This window comes from Sesamum indicum, linkage group LG4 (genome assembly GCF_000512975.1).
Source record: "Sesamum indicum cultivar Zhongzhi No. 13 linkage group LG4, S_indicum_v1.0, whole genome shotgun sequence".
NCBI lineage: Eukaryota > Viridiplantae > Streptophyta > Magnoliopsida > Lamiales > Pedaliaceae > Sesamum > Sesamum indicum.
This window is the reverse complement of record NC_026148.1, coordinates 14,317,685-14,343,800: the sequence shown is the minus strand read 5'-3', so window position 1 is coordinate 14,343,800 and position 26,116 is coordinate 14,317,685. Positions and strand designations below refer to the sequence as shown.

Here is a 26,116-nt window from a genome sequence, read left to right as displayed (position 1 = left end):
ATAATCTTTTAAAAAAAAAACAAATCACCAATAAAAGTGCTCAATTTAATTTCTTTATTCGATGTCATTGGTATATTCTTTCAATTTAAATTGAGTAGTTTAGATACAATATATACTCATTTTGATGAATATTTTTATTAATAAAAAATATTCTTATTCTTGTTTGATGAATACTCTTTATTCTTATTTGGTGAATATTTTTATTAAAAAAATTTAAATTTTTTATATATTAAAAATTATTTTAGTATGATATTAGTTAATTTATTTTTTAATATAAAAAATAAAGTTAAAAGGTTGATTAATAAAATCACAAAAATTACTATCATATGAGTATCATTACAAAAATAAAAAGTACATGAATTTGCCGTATAGTATCATTGTTTTGAAAAGTTGTGCATAATCAACTTATATAGTATGTCAGTGATTGAGAATATTTTTGGCAGCATTTTACGTTGTTTTCGGCCAGTATTTGTGTATGTTTTTGCCTGAATTTGAGTATGTTTAAGAAGATTTGACAATGTTTTGTGCTATTTCATCACAGGGGTGTCGCATGCAATCAAGTATATTATCTCTCTATGTAACTGTGCTTACATAAAACTTGTCAGTTCACATATCTTACATGATCAAAAGTGAACAAAGATCAAAGAATTCAGCAAAACAAGAAATGAAATTTACATATGGAAAGAAATAGAGGATAACAAATCTTCATTCCCTCCATCAGAGGCATCGTCGTGCAGTATTTGACCTCCACCGACCTGCAAGAACCCGAGGAAATATATGTACTAATACATCCGATGCTCATTTTCTGACTAAGAACAGCAACTGTCCTTACGGCGTGCCTGGCAAACTTGCTTTTGCTTTAAGATTTGGTTCTTTACGGGCGTGGATCCTTTCTCCAGCAGACTAGGTACCTCCAGCATCTGCGATAAAGCATGCAGCAGTTAGCAAAATACTTGGCCTACACCCTGAAGAATGATGAACCTGTGAGAAGTTTGAGCACAAAATTTGCTCATATAGGGTGGAAATTACGCCAGAATAATGCACCTCATGCACAGATTTATTCACAAGAAGCAGTAGCTAACTGGTAAATATGATAAAGCTACTTTTGACCATTTGTGGATGTTTTAAATAACGAATGTGGAAGGTAGCTAAGTACTACTTCGGAAAGCTTATGAAACAGTAGCTAAGTACACGTTCCATCTCCAGAAATGCAGAAAGAAAGACACGTCATGAAAATTACGCTTTTGGTCCTTAAACAATACCAGTTATCCTATTTAAACCCTAAACAATCATGACTTGTACTTTTGATCCGTAAACATACATTCTTTTACTGTTTTGGTCATTTCACTCAATTGACCATTAAATCAAACAAACAAAATCAAGCGCCAAGCATGTGAGATTGCGAAGGAGGCATGGAAAAAAATTATTTCCGTCTGATTTAACAATCAATTAAACGAAAATGACCATAATTGTGAAAGAAGTGTCAGTTTAGGAACCAAAAGTGTAAGTTGTGATTGTTTAAGGACTGGAATGGAATAAGTGGTATTGTTGAGGAACCAAAAGTGTAACTATCCCTCAGATACGTAAGATAACAGTATTTATACACGTCAACATAGTATGTGGCAATATTCAAGCTTAGTATCAGCAAATTTTGTGTTAATTAAATTCCTGAACAAGTAAATCCTAATTCTACAAGGTCCGTCAACTGATCCTATTATCGTCCATGTAGCAACATGTGCTTCTACATCGAACTGCAACCAACGGAACTTACTTGAAAATCAAAGTTGGAGCAATAATATGAACGAAATTATGGAGTGATGCAAAATTGGCATAGTATTTTCGCTTTTCAAAGTTATTACAACTCTTCCAAAGACAATGATGGAACCATCATGGTATATAATAAAGTCGTACCTTCTTAGTCAGCTCCTTAAAACATTGGTTTACATTTGCTTGAGTCTTAGCGCTGCATTCAAGAAATAGACATTTGTGCTCCAGAGCGAGAGCCAATCCCTCCTCTGTGGTGACAGCCCTCTCACTTTCCTGGAAATGGTATCTATCAGTAAAGTAAGCCGTGTTGTTATTTATTTGCACATGATGACATGAAAAAAGACGCAGAATTCTTAGTGGTAAAGTCTGTCGGTAACTCCCTGCAATTTGAAACACTAAATAGAAGAGAAAATACATATCCTGCCTTAGTAGATTGGTGTGGAAATACAAAACTGATGTTGGCAAAGGCCTTTTCTTACATGAACAAACATAAAGCTTTCCAGCTGCTTTAGAATACTTTAAAGCAACACAATTTTGAGATTTTGCAGACATATATTCTCACAAAGTGTTTTTCTCTCTGATAGAACGAGACAAAACATAAGAAAAATGTGTTTTGATAAATATGCTGGCTGTTTACGAGAGCAACAAACCATAGGTAGACAGTGGAACTTACCCTATCAACTTTGTTGCCGACTAGTATCTTGATACAATCTGGATTGTTACAGTAAAGCTCTAGTTCCTTTGTCCATGTCTTGGATAGACTGGTAAAGGTCTCTCGTCTTGTTACATCATAAACTACCAAAGTCCATGTAATGCTTTAGATATTCCGACAGCAAAAAGAAAAGCAACCAACACGAGAGATTGCAAATGAACTATGAGGGGTCATAAATGCACAGATAATTATAAATTCTTCAGAACAACTATGAAAGCGAGAACATACCTAACTGCAACTTTCTCGATTCAGATAGTGAAAGAGAAACTAGTTAAATTGCGGATAAAATAAGAAAGATATAAGAGACAACAACAGAGATAGCAGAACTACAATTACGGAATGGAGATATAAATTGAAGCCTCTTTTGGTTTTTTGGCATATTTAAAAAATTTGCATGAAGAATGATCATCTCAAAAACTAAGCATCAGATTTAGAGTTGCAATATCATACCAAGGATGATTCCATGTGCTCCTCTGTAATATGAACTTATCAATGTTCCGAACCTTTCCTGCCCAGCTGCACCATAATATAAAATTCATATGAACCACTATGAAAAAGCAAGTCCTTTAGGCAGGCGGAAAAATTAGGGAATTCCCTAAAAGACCAAGGAATATGGACACAACTCAAAGGCAGGGAAGTAAATAATTGAATACTCATTTAGTGTTGAATCAGCCACAGAGGGAGGAGACCAACTCTTCACTTGTCAACCTCATCACTCACACGGAGAAGTGATTTCCGTGCACTGCCAAGAAAGCTACCAGTGAAGAGTTGAGTTACTATCATGCGACATTTTTACAATTTTACTGCACCTATCAAATGCTTTCAGTATATTAATACCATTCGACTGTCCCAGAAGTTCGTTTAGAAACTAGTAACACACATTTCTTTTAGAAGTCCTTCACTGATAATGCAGGGGAACTGAAGTCCGTTCATCAAGATTTGACAACCTAGAATTTCTAAAAAGTTAGTTTAGCATAAAGAGGCTCTCCACAAGCCACTCTTCCAGATATTCCAGACCCATAACTTTTTTAATAGTTTACTTGCAATGAAGGATATAACTGAAAATCAAAGTTAAATATCCATTTATAGTTTCAAGGTGATGGGGTACTGTCCTAGCTCCTAACTACCAGGAACATGACTTAGTCAAAGGGAGCCATCACCAGGCATATTGGCCTCTTTCAGTTGTTATTTTGTGCCAATGGATCTGGAGAAGCTGTGGCTGCTGTTTCACCACGGGAAAAAGCCTCTGTTTATTTCATTAGTTCATCATTTAGCAGCATAACTGACTGGCTCATACATTCATCTACCATCATTATGCAGGACAGCAATCGAAGTTGATCCTCCACACCGAAGAAGTTCTAGCTTTATCATATCCTACTCAAGCCCTCTCAATAAAGTATCATATTGAGCTTTTGCTCGATAGGAACTGATTAAACCAATAAATAAACTCAAGAGGAAGAATACACGATGAGGTTATACCAAGTGTACAAATGAACAAAGTAAGTAACCCGTATTAACGCTAAGTTCTCAGTTGTGATATATTCAAGAACCATTTAAATTGTAGACATAACTAATCCAAATGGAGAACATTTAACCTCATTATAGGATTTTATATAAATTTCATGAAGTTTCTATACTCCAAATAGGTGTATGAAGTTATATTGCGGTTACCTGTATCCCAAATCGTTAGTTTCAGTCTTTTTCCAGCAGTGGTTAGTAGCTTTATCTTGAAGTCTACTCCTGTTCATGGTCAGATTATAATCAAACAATCAATCTATACTGAATCAAATCAAGAAAGCAAAAACAGAGCAGTGAATCAGCTCATATCATGTCACAACTTTACTGGGAAATGCGACTTCAATTAATGACTGTTGGATGAAGTTGGGTAAACATGACCGTTCGATCAAGGACCAACCTGAATTAAAAGGGGAATTGGGAATTGAGAGTTTCTACGAAATTAGGGCGAGCTAAAGAATTGGGGATTTCGACAGAATGCGACGTCGTTTTGGAAGCTGCTGAAGAATTGAAGAAGGAACACGTGGCAGCTACTGGTGCAAGCGTGGATGACAACATCTGAGCTGCTGGAACTCAGATTTCTGCAGAAGGAAACAACCAGAAGAGGAGGCGCAAGCTTGGTTCTTACAATTCTAGGAAATAGTTTTTGAGAATTGTAATTTCAATTAATGAAGGATCCGTTGGTTGTATATGTACTGGGCAAGAACCATTTTCAGTTTTTAATGAAATTTTTATGAAGTTTTCTGCACTCTCTTCTCTCAGTTTCTTCTTCATTTTTCCCATCTTATTTCTGCAAGAACGTGACATATCAACAACTTATAGATAAACCCATCAAGAAGCTCTCCTTCTTCCTTCTCTCAAATATACCCCTTAAAGGACCAGACGACAGATTACAGAAACACACACACACATACACAGAGAACAAAACAAAAAAGGATCTTAAATTTTCTTTCTCTCACCTAAATCCAAGTATAAATCTTAGAGAACCAAAAGAGAACTCACAGGACAGCAGCCCAAAACACAAATAAAACCAACACACACACACACAGAAAAAACACCAATAGACGTACCAATAGTGGGGGAGATATCTAGTGGAAACTGCTGACAGTTGGAGATGAAGCTGAGCAAAAGACTGCTCTTGCCCACACCCGAGTCACCAATCAGCAACACCTTGAACGAGTAATCATAGTTACTGCTGCATCCAATCTTTCTTGAACCCATGAATTCATTCATTTATTACTACTATTCAACGCATCCCATCCGTCGTTCAAACCAAGAACCCATAAAAATCCAATCCCCCTTTCAAGGTTGGTGTGGGGTTGGCAGAGAATAAGGTTTTTGAATCATAGGTAATGAGTACAAATGTCTCGTTTTCATTGAGACGGTTGTACATTTGATTGTACACGCGCCGGCCTGAGGAGAGATTGCTGTGGGAGCCCACCTGACGTTGAAGTCAATACCAGTTTTCGCGGCATTCTTTCTTTTTTGGAATTTCTTTGAAACTTTTTTGAATCCTGAAGAGGGGTTCCGTTTCTTAGTGGAATTTGATCGATGTTCTGTGGGGTACCATCCAATCAAACGTATGTTCTCTGTTAATACTTCAGTTTGCAAACTTTGAATATTGGTTAAACAATTGTTCAATTAGGAAGATTTGCTCGGTTCGAATTCCGCCATTTACGTGGAATATTATCTAGTATACAGTAAGGGTGATTGTCTATTGCATGGAGAGTATTTGTGTGTTTTTTCGCTTTTGACTCTTTAAAAATAATTTTGAAATGTTTGGAATGTCAGCTTTTATTTCTAAAATAACTTAAAAAAATATTATTAGACCAAAAGCTAGAAGCACGTTGATGGTGTTTTTAGCTGTTTTGGCTTTTTTGTAAATAAATTTAATTTTATTTTTTACTATTTTATCCTTATATAATAATTTCAATTCAATTTTATCGTTTTTAATATATTTTTAAAAATATATATTTAAAATTGATATCGTAGTTTCATATGATTTCAATTTTAACAATAATTAGATTTACACTTTTAAATATTTAATATTTTAAGTTTTTTTATATTTTATGTGCTATATCATCTAATTATATTATTTCATTCACAAATTATTATTTAATTAATAAATAAAATAATTATTATTTTAAAATCATGTAAGTTTAATTATTGTGGTGAATGAACAATTATATTACTTAGTGGGAGCATTATTAAATTAAATATATATTTTTTAATATTTTTTAAAACATAAATATGAAATACTAATTGAAATAAAATTTATGATTTTTTGTGGAAGAATAATTAGGGTAGAAATACACTTTGTCCCATGAACTACTCTTGATGTAACATTTACCCTAAACTAACAAATGTAACACTTATCATCTATAATTAAATTTTTTAACAATATTGCCCTTATGTTATATATATAATTCAAAGAAGTCTTTTTCTAATAATTTTTCATTTCAAATTTAATTAAAATTTTCTTAATTCAAAAAAATATATTTTAATTTAATAAAGTAATATATAATTAGTGAATTTTTTAATTTTTATTATATCTTACAGACTCAAAATTAAGTAATGAATAAGTCCAAGAAATACACAAAAAGTTTTCATAAAAAGATTTTATTAATCTGGTAATAAAATTAAGTTATTAACTATTTATTCTTTTATATAAAAATGAGTAATTAAATAGTTTTTTGAATATATATTTTTTAAAAAAATAAGATAAAATATTTATTCTTATTCATTTTTTTGTAAAAAATAATTAACTTTTAGTTAAGCATATATATTTGCGATTTCTTTTAAAAAGCATATATGAATTATTGGTTATCTTATATATGTTATGTATCTACTATATATATATATATATATATATATATTAATTTATACTCCCCTTTTAGTTTAAAATTTTTTTCTTATTAAAAATAATTAAAAAAAACAACTTAGTGATGATTTAATATGCAAAATACTAAAATATATTGAGAATAATATAATTATTCAAAGCATGAGGGGTTTTTTTGTCCAACCAAAAGGGTAAGTGTTATATTTGTTAGTTTAGGGGGGTAAAATGTTACCTTAGGAATAATTCAGGGGCACAAAGTATACTTTACCCAAATAATTATTAGGGACAAACAACAAGTGAAATAATAGTAAAGAAATAATATCTTTTTAACATGTAAGGACAAAACAGTTTTTCATCAATTAAGTTTATTTTAGAAGTGATTTTTCTCCAAACATTATCCAATTTAGTTTTTATCTGCTTTTGAGTATTTTTACCAACACTATCCACTCTTAATTCTACTACAACTTTTATTTTTTTTATTTTTTACAAAAATCACTTCTCTAAAAGTAGAAGCTTTTGCAAACACTCCCACGGTAGGAGTTGTTGTCTACTGCAAGAATAGGTGATGTTGAGCAGAATATGATTATTGTAATAGTTTTTGTTAGATATTGATATTGTTTTTGTTAGATATTGATATGGACAGAATAATTATACTTATAATCGATTTATTTCAATTAATAATAGTTTATCGTTCTTAATTCAAAAAAATTATGAAGATTTCTTTGTTTATGAGTATTGATGTAAAAGAAGTTTTTTTCACCCACAAGACGATTTGTGATGGTGATACACCAATTTTTTGTTATCCGAAAACACTCTCGAGTTAATTTCTTTTTTTTTTTTACGAATTGTGAATTATAATTTTATATATCTTAGGTGGCTTGCATTCATTTTGATTGAGTAAGTTTTCTAAAAGTATTCCTTTAATATTTTATGAATTTTTATGTGGGAGTTGAATATTTATTTAATTTATACTATTTATAATTGACTTGTTTTGAGGTGTTGTTACTAACTAATATTATTATTTTTAATTTCAATTCCTATTTTCTCTCCATTTCCCACTCATTCTGTCCGCTATTGCGTATTATTCAATATCCCAAAAATGTTTATTTCCTTCATTTAATATTTATTTTAAATAATTAACTATTTATGTATTATGGTTTTCTTCATCATTTATTAAAAATGATATATATTTAGGATGAGTGTATCACACACTTCTGTCACTTTGAATTAGTACATAATATAATATTTAGTGCATCTGGATTTTATGTATTTAAAATTATTGATTTTAAATCCCTAAAAATGTTGAAAGAGTTGGATTTTCTGTTGAATGAGATTGCTTTTTCCTCTCGAATGAGAGTGCTTGGGGAGTATGAGTTATTCTTTGAATTGAGAAGGTTGAGAGCTTTTGTTCGGCCATAATCTCCAGTGAAGAAGGTTCTTTTTTCCTCAAAAAAGCCTTCTTCGAGTTTGCATAGTGGTTTGTTTACCTATCAATAATTCTATGTGACGGGTATAACTTTAATTTTATCTGAAAAAGACTATTTTATTTTTTAAGGGTTTTAAAATTATAATTTTACCTAGAAGATTTGGGTCATTTGTACTGGGTTCGGGTCGCCACTGGGGTCGGGTCCAGCGACCCGCCTCCGATAACCCGAAACACGTGGCTGACGTCTATTGGGCGACATAAACCCCCTTTGCACATTATAAATACTCCATGCTTAGTGCATTTATGGTACGTAGATTTATTCACTTCTTTACTTTAGATCGCTCAGGCTCGATAGCGACTTGCTTACGTGACCTTGATACCAAGCACTGATTTAAGCATCGAAGGGTTTTAGTTGAGAACTACCCCAACAAGCCTAACAATTCTGCTTCTCTTTTCTCAGGGAACTTACATTAGTCTGGAGGGGTAGCGACCTCGACCAGCTTGGAGGACCAATTCATCCAACCAGGAAGGTAGCGTAGATTTCAACCCGAATCACTAACTTTTACACCAACTTTTTCTAGGCTTCTTTGGTTTTTTTTGTGTGCTTGTCTTTCATTCAGGTCCCTTTCTTCTTTCTCATTTTTCCCTAGTGTGTTTTGGATATTCTTGATTGAGATTTGTGTCCTTTTTCCCCTGCGTCTAGTGTTAAGTAGGTTGGGGAAGATTCATCTATCACCCCCGTGGTCAACATCGTCCTAGTTGTTGTAGTCGTTGTGGAGGGTGATTTGTGATTGGTGATGGATCAAGAGTTTAAGGATCTGTGGTATAGAAAGTGTCCATTCCACAAGAATCATGGAAGCCGAGCCATTTTGACTGTTGTGGGTGGGGTTCTTTCGTAGATGACAGTCAACTTTGAAGCCCTTAGATCTCTCTCAGTTGACTCTGAGCCCAGGAAAATGTATCAATATTTGCAAGTCTATAATTTCAAAAAACTTTGGGCTTTTTTTTTAAAAAAAAAAATTCAGCTTAATTGAAAAAATAAAAGGAATTAACTCACTCCTCTCAAACTAAAAGTTTTGAGAAGAAATTACTAAAAAATTGAGAGATGATCATGATGATCTAATTAATTTGAATATTAAACATTTTTTATTCCGTACTTTTTAAAATAAACTGATTGTGTATATTTGGATTAAATGCAATTTTAGTCCTCTAACTATAGCCAAATTCCGTTTTAGTCCTTTAACTTGTTAGGGTTTGGATCTGGTCCTCTATGTCTTTTAATTGCTCAATTTTGAGACTTTTTTCTCCGAAAAATATTCAGTCCCCCGGACGGTGGCCGTGAACTTCAAATCCTTGGATCTCCGCACCACATTGATGAAAATGGCTAGGACTTGTCTTGTTAGAGTCGCAAGGAAGAGGCGAGTCGAACTGTGATGGTCTGCGACCGCCATTCGAGCGGATCACGGCAAATCAACGCGAAGAGGCTGCGGCGGTGAAGGTGAAACCCCAGTCTCTGTGGTAGTCGAAACTTGAAATTGATTGAGGGGTTTTTGTTCGTCTTGAGCTGGGGAGTCGAACGGTATATGTGGCTCTCGACAATCTTGAGTGACGGTGGCAGATTTTTAGAAAGAAGGTGGTGGTGAAACTAGGGCGAAAATGGATATTTTTCCGACGAAAAAAGTCCCAAAATTGAGCAATTAAAATACATAGAGGACCAAATCCAATCCTAACAAGTTAAAGGACTAAAACGGGATTTGACTATAGTTAGAGGACAAAAATTGCATTTAATCCTGTATATTTTTTAAATCACATTTGGTCAAAAATATAGATGTAAAACATGTTTATTTTATATTTTATTTTGATATTGCTCATATTGCATATTTTAATTTTATGAGAAATTGAGAATATATATAATAAAAATATATATTATATATAACTGTGTCAGTGCCGTACTGTGTCATGTCCGAATTTTTCTATATTTTTCATATCGTCGTGTCCGTGTCCATGCATTATAGATAAGTGTGGACGGGAAGAGTATGTGATTTCCATAATGTTGTTTCTGTTAAGTTCCATTGTGCTCCACAACCTCTAGGTGGACCACTCCCCTCCAGTTTGGGTGGGTTTCTTGTATCGTGGAAGGAGATCGTCTGCAAGTTATACCAAAGATACGAACAACGGAACTAGCCCAATTATTCAAGATATTCACTCCCTCATCCCGGCATTGAGGGCTGATGCCCAAATTTAAAATACTGTCTGATTTCCCCTTTAGGAAAAAAAATACATTGTTGTTGTAATTGGGAAGAGATGGTTTTTTAACGGAGATATTTTTGAGAAATTAATATAAAAGATTAAAACCAATTAAATATATTCTCGTGCTAGAATACTGATATGGGGATATTTCCTATATCCCTTGTTGAGACCTTCATTGCTCGAAATGGAGAATTTGATCAAAAGTAGCACATTTAGTTTAATATTATCTATTGAAAAATGTCAATTTCTTCGGAAAAACGCACATACTTAATTGGCACATGATAATCCTTTTTTTCTGATAATTAAAATTGATATTTTTTTGGCAGAAATTGAAATAAATATGATATATATATATATATATATATTTTTTAAATTATTATCCTCAATTGTAAAACTGAAATTGAAGTAGATGGAAAGTACTGTTATCCCCGAAAAAAATTATAGGACAATTAATATACCAATAAGAAAAATGTCATATTTAACAGAATAAATTTATTTCTACTTCAACATTATTTATAATCTATAAAGGCCATCAAATGGAAATCATGTATGGACAAATGAACCTTTGACTTTTTATAATTAATTGCACATTTGGATGTTTTGCATAGTTAATTAGCTTTTGTTGTTTGTTTTTCCCCAAGAATTTCTCTGGCAATTCAAATTTTATTTTATTCATTTTTTTTTCCAATTAACCTTGAGACAAATCAAGAAAAATGACAAGTTGAAGTGCTTACCAACCACTAGATTTCTCTCAAACTGTTGAACAATATTACATGAAAAGAGAAATTATTTCCTACCTTATAGAAAAAAATCTACACCACGACGTCAATAATACCTAATGAATCCTAATATTATTTAAAGTTAACCCTAGATCCATAGTATTTTCCCGGTGCCCAATCAGCTGGAATCACTCTGCGTGCTACAACTGTTTTCTTGGACTGAAGTGTCGTTATCCTCACAGAATAAGGGCCTTTTGTTCCGACAGGTATATCTGCTTTCCATGTTGCCCCCCAGGACTGCTGCATGCCCAGCCATCTACCCCTTGCGTTCGAAGGTAATAACTCAACCAGACCAATGTCACCATCTCCACCAACGTATTCAACAGCAAAAGCCAAGTAGTAAGGGTTCGAGCCCGTATCGATCTTAAATCGTATACCAACACGATAGTAGCATCGTACCCTGTGAATCCAGAAATCGAATGAGATGTTATGAAACTTATCACATAATCTGAAATAAATTAAAAAAGAAAAAACACAAGTGTTGTGTATAGTATAATTAAAGTTGGCGATTTCTCGTGGAAAATGTTTTAATATATTATTTTTTTTTTTTTGGAAAGTTTGAACATTAATTAAGGATCGATGAAGTATTTTAATTTTAGAAAATAGTTACCTTTGATATTGAATATTGATTCTTCCAGTGTTTCGTAATGTGTCAGCTTTCCCGGGCTTTGCTAAGGATCCAAAAGCTTTTCCACTTAAGTCGAAGTGAATTGCATCATTGTTACAGGCACCAGGACACTCATCTGTGATTGTTATACGAATTGGATATCCTGAGCATGCTCGATTTTGATAGCATTTTACCTTGCAACATTTAAAAAAAAAAAAAAAAGTTAGTAATAATGAGTTTCTATTGCATCATATTCATTAATTTCACCAGAAAAAAAAATTCAAGAAAATACAATTTTTTGAGTCATTTTGCAATAAATTGGGTAAACAATGGCTATTGATATCTAGTAAAAGATAATACCAAATGATAAAAATGATACCACATCAGTATACAGCATTCGTCCCGATTCAATTTCAAGAACCAAATTCCTACTATAGTACAAAAGACACATACTGCAAGAATTTTTGAATTTGAAGAAATAAACAGACTAATGACACGATGCATCGGACGATCGATCTATCTCTTACACTACATCATGTGTACGTGTCGTGTGATAGAGTTATTAAGTTGAACGAAGTAGAACCATAATGCAAGAACTAAGGCCACATAGTAGTTCAAAATTATCTTACAAGATATTCGTAATAAGAGGGAAAATTCATCCGTACCCGATAACAAGTACCACAACCCTTTCCCGATTTGAATAAATTGTTATTTCCTGCAGCAACGTATCCTTGGTAGGGGTAATTTGCTACATCATCTGCAAAACCACAAGCCCCCCCTGCAACCACATAAATATTCACTTTTAGCAACAATTCATTTTTATGTTATATCTCTATATTTATATTTACAAATATTATGCATATTTTTTCTTTTGCGACATGCATAAATGACAGACTTAAATGTGATTTTGGTCCTGTAATTATAAGTATTTGGTAAGTTGGTCCTTAAAGAAATTTGATTTGCAATTTGGTCCTTTATCTTTATTAGTATCTCAATTCGAGGACATATTTTGTCCAAAATTTAAAAATTGTCCGGAAATTGCATCAGCAAGTCATATGCCGGCTTAAATTTTGAAAAACTACGTTTCAAAACCTGATCCCAACAGACTGATTTGAAATATAAAATAAAAAAAAAAACAGTGAACTGGCTGGTTTTTGGTTTTGTTTACAAATGCGTCGTGTGATTTTTAAGGTCAATTTTTAAATTCCTAACAAAATATATCCTCAAATTGAAAAATTAACGAATATACAAATTCTCAAATACTTATAGTTATAGAATGAAAATTATATTTAAACGTATATAATATATATAGCTGCTAGCATTACCACTTCCAGCACCCGTAGGACTCCCATACCACGTAGCTACAGCCGAGGAGAAAGTACTGTCAAGAGTCGCATTCACTGATTCTGAACTCATGCAGAAGCAGTAGTCGTTTAAAATGACAAAAATCGCGACAATAGTTGGAATTGAGAAACGACGATAGTTGAGAAAATCGAACATGGTGCTTGATTTTTACAACTATGATGCTGTGGTCTGTTGTAAGAGTATGCTGTTAATGTGGTACGAGGTTGTAGTTCATGGCTGGACCTATTTATACACACACACACACACACATATATATATGTGCCTGAATTGAGCTATATATATCAAATATACCTAATTAATTATACACTAGTAAACAATAAATATACATGTTTGGTATGTGAAAAGGAAAAAATGCCAGCAACTCCCCGTGTGGTATTGCAAATGAGCAATTTAAATTTACTTTTCTGTATTTTTTAATATGCAGCATTTGTCCAATGTGTTTTTCCAAAATGAAACACACGGAGATGAATTGCTATTTCTTTTATTATTTAATTTGCTCATTTGTAATATTGTACGGAGTAAATTGCATTAAACCCTATGTGTAAATTGTCCTAAGTAATTGGATGATATTTTCTAAACAATATTGTACGGAATCATCTCAAAATGGAATAGTTGACAAAGCAAGAACTATGGGAATTACAAATTTTAGGATTAAAACATGCGCCAAACTCCATTTTCAACTCTTATTTCAGATATTTTAGGGTCATTTCTGTGTGCACTAAATAAGAAGAAAGAAAAGATTTGAGAATCGTATATTAATGTAGCAGTTATTTGGGGTAAATTTTGGAATATTTTCTGATTAATATAAATATGATTGCTCAAAATTAAATCTATATATATATATATATGTGTGTGTGTGTTTATAGAAGTTTGAATAAGAGAATTTCACAAGCTTTTTTGAAAATTAGTAGATTGTTGTGGCAGTGACTTATGTTTCTTTGAAATAAATATATGAATTAACTAAGATAGGAAAGATTAATCCATGATTTTTTATCTCTTTGGCATGCATGGATGGTAAGGTGACAAAATTAAGTTTGATTTATTTTGTAATTAATAGGATAATTTTATATATGTCTTATATTCTATTAATAATTTTCTCACAATTTACATCTAAAATGTGTAACATTTTAAATATATTTCTATAATTCCTCAAATTAAGAGGGCGTCTGGCTAAGCTTTTTTAAAACATCTTATAAGATGTTTTAGAAGCTTATAAAATGTCAGATCATATTCTAAAAATAATCTCCTAAACTGTTTGGATAATATAAGATGTTAGGGTGTTCGGCATAATAAAGTCTTTTATTGATAAAATGACTGTATGGGCATGATACTATTAGAATCAAATAAGTTGTTATTTTTCGACATATTTTGCTTTAAAAAAATTTAAAATAATTTTATAAATAGTACACATTAGTTTAATTCAAAATAAAAATTTAATAGATAATCTTTTTATAAAAAAAAATGACGAATTATTACCTAAACTTTTGAATAAGAATAATGTATATGTACATTCATACTAGTCGAATATTAATATAGGTATATAGTTTATATTTTCTTTGTTAATAAAATGATTATTTTTAGTCGTATAATTTAATATCTTGATTTTATATTTTTCTAGTAAATATAATATCAATACCATCTTATTTAACTTGAGCGTCAGAGTGCTAATTTATTGTTTTGCAGATCTCTTTTCTCAGCACCATCAGAGCTCCAGTCCCACTCTAAACAATAGTACTCCAAGCCCATTGGACCCATGCTATTTTGGCACACATCAATTCGGATTGCTTTATAGTAGCAGATAAAGGTAATATATTATTAATGATCAAGTCCAATTATTTAGATATTTAAAATCATTCACCCTTAATGTTATATATGTAAATACAAGATTTAATATATTAGGATAGAAAAGGTATGACATCTAGAAACAAAAATATAATAGCCTAAGTCTTATAGGGAGGCAAAAATACATTTAAATACGTTAAGGATTGTAAATTATGCATATGATATTGTTCTTGAAGAACAAGAAGATACGTACTTATAAAGAGTTTGGAATCATCTCAACAATATTATTACATATATTCTCATAGTTTCCCCAAGCTTTAGTTGATATATGTTGTTAAAACCTACATTAAGTTCATTTAATATTTCATCAAACATCGGGGGTATTAGTAATTTCTACAACAATGATAGAATTTTTGTAAGGGATAATTACACTGCTCTTCCCTGAGATTTGATGTAATTACATTTAAATTTTCTGTAGTTTGAAAAATTACATTTAGAACCCTGAGATTTACTTCCATCTAACAAATAAGTTCATCCATTAGTCAAAGTTTACTGAATTTGTTGATAGTAATAAAAAATTGAATAAATATTGATATATATTTTTATTGACTTATTACTGACTTATTGTAGGTCACTAATTATTTTCCTACTAAACTACCCTTAAATAGTGAAGATATACCTCCTTGCATTAAAGCATGAAGACGTACAATCATAAAAAGATTTACCTGACTTGCAATGAATCAGTAATAAGTGAATTGAGGATAAATATAAATTTTTTTGTTAATATCAACAAATTTAGTGAATTTTGACTAACTGACAAACTTATTTGTTAGATAGAAGCAAACTTCAGGAATACTAGATGTAATTTCTCAAACTACAGAGGGTTTAGGTGTAATTACACCATACCTCGGGAGAGGGGAGTCTAATTATCTCTTTTTGTAATTATGCCAAATCTTGAGAGTTCATTGTAATTTACCTAAAGTAAAATTGATAAGAAACTTGATGCAATATCTTAACAAGACAACGAAAATAGTATACAGTGAATACAAGATATGATATTAAAATTCAAACACCCAACAATGAGGAGATTATTAATAATTTCATCTCATGAAACCGAGTAAGAGGGTTTCTCCTGCCAGCAAAATTAAACAAGCAAATGAACAACAGAACCATAAGGTTACATAACAATTACTTATTTAGTTCTATAGCTTTTATATTTTGCATTGAATAGAAAGCTTTTACAATAATTTTAAAACTTTAAATTCATTAAACTTAGTAATGGCATCTTTTCATTTATAAAGTACTTATTAAGTTTAAAGTAATATTTGTTGATTTACGAAATACTTTGCATTTTTTGTTAATTAAACTTTTAAATAGTATAACCGTATTATCGCGATAATAAGCATCACGTGCAATGCACATGGTTACTACTAGTAGCTTAAAACGAATGAATAAAAAGGAACTTGAAAACAAAAAATAGGCAGTAGAATTACTCATGTAGAGTAAAATTTTATTACGAACCGTTAGTCTTCGCTCATATTATTGAACAATGTATCGAAATGGTATTATTTTCTTCCAAGAAAAGTCTATGTTAAGACTCGAACAATCGCCTAATAACCATTAACATTAGAAGTTAACGTTCGAAATATAGTATTTCCCTGGATGCCAATCAGCCGGAATTGAATTGTATGCTGTAATTGTTCTTGCGGATTGAAGACTCGTTATCCTCACAGAATAAGGACCGGTTATTCCAATAGGTATATCGGCTTTCCAAGTTGCACCAAAAACTTGCTGCATATATAGCGGTCGCCCTGAACTTGAAGGTAATAACTCCATGGATCCAATCTCTCCATCCCCATTGACACCTTCAAGTGCAAAAGCTAGATAGTACGGGTTGGAGCCTCTATCGATCTTAAATACTATACTTGTGTTGTTGTAGTAGCATTGCACCCTGTAAATTGCAGAAATGATATTAGTCGTTAAGATAGTCACTTCTTTTTGTTATTACATATCTCATTTTAGTAGAAATATAAAGTTGTGCCCTTCTAGAACTAGATATAGTATATAGCATTGGCGCACTAGAAGAAATATACGAGTTTCACTATGGCTAATTACCATGATTAAATACGAAAAACCATACCGAATACTCATTAATTACACTAAAGCTGTTGTTATTAGTCATTGTTATATTTTTAAAGAAAGGGTTTTATTTTTAAATTGTTCATCTACATTTTCATCATTACCTTTGATATTCAATGTTGATCCTTCCCTTACACCGCAAAGCGTCACCTTGCCCAGGCTTTGCTAAATATCCAAATGCTTTTCCACTTAAGTCAAAGTGGACGGGATCGTTATTACAGGCACCAGGACACTCATCTGTGATTGTTACTGTAATTGGATATCCTGAACATTCTGCATTTTGTGTGCATTTCACCTTACAATCAAACAAACAAATATTAGGTCTTATAGGTCGTTCATGTTAAGGATAAAAGCTTATGTGTATTTGTATAAATACCAAATAGTAAGAATTACCACGTCAACACACTGAACAACATTATACTTATCATTTTGGGAGGATATAGCAAATGTAAATAAGACCTTTTGATTGCAAAAGTAAAATTTCATTAAATTCTTCGATAAAATGTAGGACCAATAAAAAGATACATCTATCTCTTACGCTATATCAAGTCTATATATATATATAGTGAAAAATACAAGAAACATTCTTGTGATATCGCAAGTAAACAAATTACCCTCTTGTGAAAAAATAAATAGCGATTTACCTTCCTGTATGTTTTAAAATACAACAATTTTACCCTTCTATGATTTTTAAAATGAAGCAATTTACCTCCCTGTACAAGGAGGTAAATTGTTTCATTTTAAAAAGTATAGGGGATAAATTACGATATTTTTTTCATAGGGGAGTAATATGTTTATTTTCAATATCACAGGAGGATAAATTGCTATCCACCCAATATATATATAGTGTGGTGAATCTTGCGTTGGAAGCGAGATCCCTGGTCATATATATATATATATATATATATATATATATATATATATATATTTATATATATATATATATATGTTCCTAGTTTAAAATTATCCAACAAATATAAATGGTAGTTGAGAATAATGTTTTGTACCTGAAAACAACTCCCACAACCCTTTCCGTATTTAAATAAATTGTTGTTTCCTGCAGAAATCATGCCATAGTAGGGAGGATTTGCCACATCATTTTCCAAACCGCATGCTCCTCCTGATGTACATAAATATTCTCAAATGAGCAGCAATAAGATATATATATATATATATATATATTCTCTACAATCATATTAATTACGCTTCATCTCTATTCTATTAATTTTTATTTCATATCATACGTATATTAGTCATATGCATTTTTGCATGGGTTGTGCTGAAAAATTAGCAAAATTTACCACTTCCAGATCCAACACGGTCCCCGTACCATGTCGCCACAGCCGAATTGAAAGTATTATTAGGAGAAACATTGGACGCCAATTTAATATTCAAGCAAAAATAACAGTCGTCTAAGATCAACAGAATAGCTAAAATCATTAAAATAGAGCATAGACGACGGCTTTGATAAGTAAACATGGTGTTCAAGGTGAAATACAGTACACCCAAACAACACAAGTTGAAGAGTTTGAGGATTTATGTGGTATCTTAAGACCCTTTTTATACTGTTGAAGCTACAATACTTACCTTATGCCAACAACACCAATCCATAGATTGTGCTGATTTAAAAAGTTAAAACTGTACAATTTTTTCTCAAGAATTTCATACTGAACTCATCTTGCATTTGATAAATTAAAATGGATATATAGGATTCAGACTATATTCTATAGCATTCTTAGAGATAACTAAAACAGCCTACTATATCTTTGATTAGTTTATGTTGTTGGAAAGTAAGAAAAATGAGTGATATATTTAAACAGTTTGGACTTGAAATTACTAAAATCAAATGGCATGTACATCCTCGTCATTTTGATAATTATTAGAATATATAAATATATATGTTGCTACTTACCAAGATACTATATTTTCTAGACAGGCAAACTGTAAGTAAGCCTTCTGTAATAGTAATATTAAGCATAATGGCCCCTTGTGAAAAATTGATGTTCTATTTACCCACCTCCACCCGTTAATTACAAAAAAATAATGTTATGGCAATGAATTTGTTGCAATAGAAGTTTCTGTGGCAAATTTGCCACGGCTTTGCAACGGTATTCCAAAAATTGAGATTTTTATGATAAATTCCACGGCAAAACAACAATGAAATATTGCAACGGATATTCCGCTGCAAAATCTGATCAACTTTTTGGATGACCCACTTTCGTTTCAAGTTGTTACAAAAATCGCGGAAAATGTTACCAATTGACATATTCGTTGCTAATTTGCAACGGATTGTGCAACAGTTAATCCGTGGCTAACTTTGCAACGAATTTTCAAATTATATCCGTTGCTAATAATTTGCAATAAATATTTCATTGGAAAGAAGCCATTGCAATTTAACTAAATCTTTTTCAATCCATACAATAAGGTTGGTGGCATTTTGCAACGGATTCATGTTCTGTTGCAATCCAAACAACAAAGGTGTAATGTATTATTTATGAAATTACACTTTCGCCTCAGATTTTGCAGTTGATGTGAGGTTCGTGGTAAAATTCCATGGCAAAATCCATTGTAAAAAAGAAAAAAGAATACTTACACATTTATTCATTCTTGTTTTGTTATCTATTTTTTTTTGCCTATTCTTACTTCTCATATATATTACTATACTTTAAGTATGAACAATGGGTAAAAGCAGATTATATGGTAACCTCGTGGATCGTGAACTCCATTTCAAAAGAAATTGTTTAAAGTTTTCTATATACCAGTACTGCAAGAGAGTTGTTGATCGAATTAGAGACTTGTTTTGGACAAAGCAGGACCAATGGTCTATCAACTTAAAAGGGAAACGGCCTCTATATCTTAGGGATCTTTGTCACAGCATACTTTTCAAAGCTCAAGAGAATATGGGATGAACTAGCTTGCACTACACCTACCCAGCATTTCAAATTAGTTTAGTTAGTTAACTGGAGTTAGTCTATTAAAGATAGTTAGTTCTATTGATTATAAAAGACAGAGCTCTGCTTAGTTAGTTAAGAGGAGTTCTAATGATTGCATCTTCTTCTTCTTCTTCTTCTTGTTGATAGTATAAAGAAAAGGTTTATCAACAATGAAGTGTTGCTGCTCATTTTTTCCCGCTTCCGTTTACTTTACATTTTGTTTTATATAATGTACTAAAATAAGAGTTACCTGGTAATATAAATTTTAGAAATTACTTTTCTAAACTAAATTTTATATATAGTAAATCTTTTAGCTAATAACTCTTAGCCATAGCTAGCTTAACAATAGAGGAAGTTAGACTACGAATTCTGAGTATAAATCTTCCTAACTCTGTTAGTACTGGTGCACTTTATCGATTGTGGCGTATCCCTTGACCTGTCGAGGGAAACCATAGCTTATGAGCACTGTTGTACTATGCCGATTTTTTCATCTATCAAACTTACTATTTCCCCAAAAAAAAACAACTCTTAGCCATTTATATTTTGATCTTTTCTTTAATATTCATCTAATTTTTATAATAGACTTTTTATAATTATTAACTATTGATGAAAAATGGTTAATGAAAAACTAAAAATAAATTTATTTCAATAAGATTAAATTGTAATTAGTGATTGGTTATAATGTGCAACCCATAACAAGTGCGTGACATGTGTATGATGGTTGATGGCCTCCAATCGTCATCCGACCTTGTTTAGTTTTAGTAAAAGAGTTCCAAAATAAGTTTGGTTGATCATTCTCAAAATTTGTAGTACTGCTACTTTGATAATAAGTCGTCTTATAAGTATGTCTTAAACTACAATAATTTGAATTTGACCAATGTTTTTCCTTTTGGGAAATTAAGCAAATGCAGCAATAAAGTAGTTATATAGACATAATAGAATTATTACGAAGCCACTATGTTTGGCTCACAATATAACTACATAATATAGAAGTGTTCATTCAACCTTAAAAAAACTGTCTGAAAACTTGAACAATTACCCAACAAACAGTAAAACTAAAAGTTAACTTTTGAAATATAGTATTTTCCTGGAGACCAATCAACCGGAATCGAATTGTATGCTGTGACTGTTTTTCTCGACTCAAGACTCGTTATTGCCACTGAATAAGGGCCCTTTATTCCATTAGGTATATTAGCTTTCCAGGTTGCACCAAAGACCTGTTGCATGACCAGTGGATTCTTCGAATTTGAAGGTAATAACTGCATAGAACCAATTTCACCATCTCCGTTGATATATTGAACTCCGAAAGCTAGATAGTTAGCGTTGGAGCCTGGATCGATCTTGAACGTTATACTCGTCCCTTTATAGTAACACGGCACCCTGAAAATCCAGAGATAATGAAAATATGTACATAATTTTTCATATGACAGCTAGTATGTTCGATCCATAAAAGAAAGTACTCCGAGTATAAATATCTACTTGGATCTGCACATAATTAAAATAAGTTTCACTAAAATTGTATATACGTTTTGTGATATTCTCTTCAAGAGTAACAATTCAAAATTAATAGTATTGCATTATTATAACTTTTTTTAGAGGGAAAGAAAGAATTAAAAGAGTAAATCTAAAGCCTCGTTTTGATAAGTCCAAAAAGAATTAGAATTAATAAATTTAAGATAGAGAAAGTAAAGTAAGTGTTTTGAAATTTTACATGTACGATATGTTTCTTACCTTTGATATTCAATGTTGATTCGTCCTGCGCTACGCAATGCGTTAGCTTGGCCAGGCTTTGCTAACACACCAATAGCTTTTCCACTTAAGTCAAAGTGAATGGGGTCATTGTTGCAGGAACCTGGACACTCATCTGCAATTGTTACAGTAACTGGATTTCCCGAGCATGCTGCATTTTGTGTGCATTTCACCTTACATAACACATAATGTTAATACACAATATTGAGGTTAATATTGTTAAATAAAATACATGAAGAATAAATTTTTTTAAAATTATTCTATCATGGATAGAATGAATGTTTATCGTTGATCGGGAAAAAAAAGAACCTTATTTATACGGAATATCTACACCAAATGATATGCATACCACAACAGAAATCGTGAATGACAACATTTCACAATATTCCAAGATACATATATATAAAGAGCAGCGGATTTAGAATATGATACATCCATTTTTTACACTACATCACGAAATGACAATACAAGAAAAATTTTCAAACCTGATAACAACTTCCGCAACCCTTTCCGGATTTAAACAAATTATTATTTCCCGCAGAAACCAACGCGTAGTATGGAGGATTTTCTACGTCACGTCCATAACCACAAGCTCCCCCTACTGAACGATATGAATAATCACTTCAATAACAAGTATATAAGTTTTGTACGACCATGTAAATACTTCAGGTACTTTTTATACAACTCACATACATATATAGATTTTATGTAATTTCGTATGTGAAGTTCATAAAATTATCTAAAATTACCGCTTCCAGGTCCAATGGGGTCCCCATACCATGTTGCTATAGCTGGCGCGAAACCAAGAACAGAAGCATTAATTGATTCGGAATTTACGCAAAGGTAATAGTCACTTACGATCAACAAAATCACGAGAATAGTTCCAAAACGATAGCTTCGATAATTAGACATGATGTGTGATTTGCAACAAGTACGTAGTACACAAAATACTTTACTGAGCACTCCATGGCTAGACCTTTTTATACTATTAAAGATATGACACATACCTTATTTACGAAACAACTAAAATAAGACTACACATTTCAGAACAAGAAATAATAATAGTACAATAGAATCATTTATCCTAAATTTAGAATTAAATCTGCCATCAATAATTGAATAATATTCTCTAAAGAATTTGATAGTGAATTCATGTTAAATTAGAAAACTTAGAAAGATGTAAAGATTCTGATTGCATCAACAAAAAGTAGGTATTTGTCAATATATAGAACATGATAAAAGTCTTTCTTTCTTTACTATTGTTTTTATCTTTTTACATCTTTGTTACTATTTGAAAATATTTAAGGAAAGAACTTAATGTTGTCTCGATTTGGATCTGTCAAATTGGAAAACATACAATTGTCAACAGTCTTGATGGCATCAGTTTAATCATTTCTGCCATAGTTTCACAAAATAATATGATACTTAAGTTTTTACTACAATTAATCAACATTTGACATGATTTTAGCTATAGTCAAAAGTATTTGTCATAATTTTTTACTAATATTTTGTGTGATACTCCGTCTGTATTGATTGAGAACTGATACGATAAGTACTATATAAACTTTGATAATAAAAAAACACTCAAGTGCATCATCGGATATCTCTTTTTAGCAAGTTGTTCGTAATTGAATTTTGGGATACATTCGGTGGGTTTCTAAGCAATTCTTGCATCCAATGGTCTTGTGGGCCTGGGGCATGATGATTTGACCTCATCCTCAAAAGCACAACGGTTAGTATGCAACCAACGCATAATCATAGTCAATAAGTAATCACTAACGATTTTCGTTTTTAACCAAATAATTTAATATGAAAAAAAAAAGTCATAGCACCGAATAAAATGTATTGAACCAGATAAAATATGCTCTTATCAATTTTTACATAAACAAAAATTTGAATTTTGGAACCAAACTTCACCACCTTGCAAGGTTGAGCATTAAATTTTAACTTATAAAGTACCGAAGTTCTTTTCTTTCTTTGTGTGTGTTTAATTTTAACCAGTGAGATATCAAGAAAACAACTATTCTTGCAAAAAGATAGGGAAAAAAAAAAAAAAGAAGCACTAAAGGTACCCACATGGAAGTAAATTTATTACAAACCACTAGACTTGGCTCACATTATTGAATAATATAGCAAATGGGTATTATCTTTTACCCAAAAAAAAGTCTATGTGAATAGTTGAACAATCGTCGTCTAACCATAGGCAGTAATATTAAAAGTTAACATTTGTAATATAGTATTGCCCTAGCTGCCAATTAGCCGGAATTGAATTGTATGCCGTAATTGATCTACTGGATTCGAGACTCGTTATCCTCACAGAATAAGGGCTGGTTATTCCAATAGGTATATCAGCTTTCCATGTTGCACCAAAAACCTGCTGCGTATATAGTGATTGCCCTGAATTTGAAGGTATTAACTCCATAGAACCAATTTCACCGTCCCCCCGTTGACATTCTCAAGTGCGAAAGCTAGATAGTACTTGTTGGAGCCTCTATCTATCTTAATTGCTATATTCATGTTCTTGTAGTAGCACTGCACCCTGCAAATTCCGCAAAATGAAGGTCTCAAAGAAAGTGGGAATAATAAATTTAGTTAGACAAAGGAAGAATTTTATTTTGAAATTTTACCTCTCTGTTTTCTTGGTACCTTTGATATTCAATGTTGATTCTTCCCTTATTCCGCAAGGCTTCACCTTCTCCACGCTTTGCTAAGTACCCAAAAGCTTTTCCACTTAAGTCGAAGTGGACAGGATCATCGTTACAGGCACCAGGACACTCATCTGTGATTGTTATTGTAATCGGATATCCTCAACATTATGCATTTTGTGTACATTTTACCTTACAAAACATACAAGGTTAATTAATAATACGATTACTATATTAATAGAAAAACACAAGAACAAACAACGAAAATTGGACTAATGACATGATACATCTATATGTTACACTATATTATGCGACGAACCTTGTATATTGGATGGGAGAATGCCTTACTTTGGCATATACATATATATATATGTGTGTGCGTGTGTGTGTTCGAAAGCGTAAGTTTTAATTATAATTAGTCAACATTGATATGATTTTAGTTATGGCTAAAAGTTTTTCTATGATTCTTAACTATAACTAATGTTTTGGCCTTGCCAGCACAAACAATGGTCGATTGATAGTTTCTACGCATGCAATCATGGTTAACATATTCAAATGATTTTCTACTTTTAATTATGGTAATTAACTATGATAAAAAAAAAAGTCATATTTCTTCAAGTGGTATAATAATTGGAAATAATTTTAATTTTGTACCTGATAACAACTCCCGCAACCCTTTCCGTATTTAAATAGATTGTTGTTTCCTGCAGAAATCATGCCATTTTATGGAGGATTTGCTACATCATCTTTCAAACCACAAGCACCCCCTGATATACATAAGCATTCACTTCAGCAACAGGTATATGCATTCATTATAGGGAAAAGTATTATTTTAGCTTGCTAAGTATGCCTAATTTTAATTTTAGTTCGATAACTATGTCCATTTTTGTTTAGGTCCAGTAACTTACGAAATTGCTTATTTTTAGTCCTCTGGCTGATTTTCGAACAATTTTACCCCTATGAGTGCATATAGATTAAAACTATCTTTCGAAAGTTGTATATCTTTCAAATATATAATCAATTGACAAATAAATGGTTAAAATTGTTACCTGATCAAAATAACTCCAAATATCAACAATAATTCGAGACAGAATTCAATACAAAAAATATTAGTAGGATAGTGAGAGTATAAAAAAAAATTCGAGAGAAATTGAGAAAATAGAGAGAAATAAGAAGAATAGAAGAAATCTTGAGATTAAATGAAAAGAGAAGAACACATTTATATAGAAAAATTTGTAATGGTCTTTGGAACGGGGCATAGGAACACATATCTATATGTTAAACAGTAGCTGCTAATTCATACTTTTGGAACGGTGTTGGAGACGGTATTTGGAACGGTCCGTTAGACTTTTGAAATATAGCCGTTGATAACCAGTTGGAACGACGTCGGTAACACCTATGAAATAATTTAAACAAATTATTCCCATTTGTATCAGTTTTTATGACGGGTTTAGAGACACATTGCTTCTTACATAAAATTCATATTTTGGAACTATTTTTTGAATATTTTATTAAGAATGTACAAGTTCCGTTTCACACTTTATTTTAGAATACATTTCCGAACTTTCTTTTCTTAGAACATATATTGCAATGGATTTGGGAACGGTT

The 26,116-nt window shown here is 31.7% G+C and overlaps 4 protein-coding genes and 1 pseudogene across 5 annotated transcripts; all 5 read right to left on the bottom strand.

Annotated features, from left to right (window-relative positions):
- LOC105161037 (ras-related protein RABC2a) lies at window positions 545–5,324 on the bottom strand. Of its 2 annotated transcripts, XM_011078598.2 has the most exons (6): window positions 5,065–5,321; window positions 4,151–4,219; window positions 2,930–2,995; window positions 2,441–2,562; window positions 1,912–2,040; window positions 545–920 (listed from the first exon to the last, which is right to left on the bottom strand). In XM_011078598.2, the coding sequence occupies exons 1-6, from the start codon at window positions 5,225–5,227 to the stop codon at window positions 810–812; spliced, it is 660 nt and encodes a 219-aa protein (XP_011076900.1). In that variant the 5' UTR covers window positions 5,228–5,321; the 3' UTR covers window positions 545–809. The 2 variants fall into 2 exon arrangements, with proteins under 2 accessions (XP_011076900.1, XP_020548759.1); XM_020693100.1 differs by lacking the exon at window positions 4,151–4,219 and having other exon boundaries at window positions 5,065–5,324.
- Window positions 11,361–13,395, bottom strand: LOC105161082 (expansin-B4-like). The gene is made up of 4 exons (XM_011078657.1): window positions 13,221–13,395; window positions 12,561–12,673; window positions 11,899–12,089; window positions 11,361–11,688 (listed from the first exon to the last, which is right to left on the bottom strand). The coding sequence occupies exons 1-4, from the start codon at window positions 13,393–13,395 to the stop codon at window positions 11,361–11,363; spliced, it is 807 nt and encodes a 268-aa protein (XP_011076959.1).
- LOC105161081 (expansin-B6-like) lies at window positions 16,669–18,621 on the bottom strand. The gene is made up of 4 exons (XM_011078656.1): window positions 18,483–18,621; window positions 18,189–18,301; window positions 17,286–17,476; window positions 16,669–16,993 (listed from the first exon to the last, which is right to left on the bottom strand). Exons 1-4 carry the CDS (start codon window positions 18,619–18,621, stop codon window positions 16,669–16,671), a joined length of 768 nt encoding a protein of 255 aa, XP_011076958.1.
- Window positions 21,170–22,775, bottom strand: LOC105161080 (expansin-B4-like). Its single transcript, XM_011078655.1, has 4 exons — window positions 22,613–22,775; window positions 22,349–22,464; window positions 21,846–22,036; window positions 21,170–21,494 (listed from the first exon to the last, which is right to left on the bottom strand). The coding sequence occupies exons 1-4, from the start codon at window positions 22,773–22,775 to the stop codon at window positions 21,170–21,172; spliced, it is 795 nt and encodes a 264-aa protein (XP_011076957.1).
- On the bottom strand, window positions 24,076–25,935 carry LOC110011902 (annotated as a pseudogene).

Bases quoted from the DNA above. Each gene is read 5' to 3' on its own strand.
- LOC105161080 (XM_011078655.1), bottom strand. From the start codon at position 22,775: ATGTCTAATTATCGAAGCTATCGTTTTGGAACTATTCTCGTGATTTTG. The intron at 22,465-22,612 runs GTAATTTTAGAT...CATATCGTTCAG, and splicing joins CCCCATTGGACCTGGAAGCG to TAGGGGGAGCTTGTGGTTAT. The intron at 22,037-22,348 runs GTTTGAAAATTT...GTGTTATGTAAG, and splicing joins GTTGCGGAAGTTGTTATCAG to GTGAAATGCACACAAAATGC.
- LOC105161037 (XM_011078598.2), bottom strand. From the start codon at position 5,227: ATGAATGAATTCATGGGTTCAAGAAAGATTGGATGCAGCAGTAACTAT. The intron at 4,220-5,064 runs GTACGTCTATTG...GACCATGAACAG, and splicing joins AGATATCTCCCCCACTATTG to GAGTAGACTTCAAGATAAAG. The intron at 921-1,911 runs GTACGACTTTAT...GCTTTATCGCAG, and splicing joins TTAAGGAGCTGACTAAGAAG to ATGCTGGAGGTACCTAGTCT.
- LOC105161081 (XM_011078656.1), bottom strand. From the start codon at position 18,621: ATGATTTTAGCTATTCTGTTGATCTTAGACGACTGTTATTTTTGCTTG. The intron at 18,302-18,482 runs GTAAATTTTGCT...TATGTACATCAG, and splicing joins CCGTGTTGGATCTGGAAGTG to GAGGAGCATGCGGTTTGGAA. The intron at 17,477-18,188 runs GTACAAAACATT...TTTGATTGTAAG, and splicing joins GTTGTGGGAGTTGTTTTCAG to GTGAAATGCACACAAAATGC.
- LOC105161082 (XM_011078657.1), bottom strand. From the start codon at position 13,395: ATGTTCGATTTTCTCAACTATCGTCGTTTCTCAATTCCAACTATTGTC. The intron at 12,090-12,560 runs GTACGGATGAAT...AAATGTTGCAAG, and splicing joins GTTGTGGTACTTGTTATCGG to GTAAAATGCTATCAAAATCG. The intron at 11,689-11,898 runs GTAACTATTTTC...CTGGATTCACAG, and splicing joins ATCAATATTCAATATCAAAG to GGTACGATGCTACTATCGTG.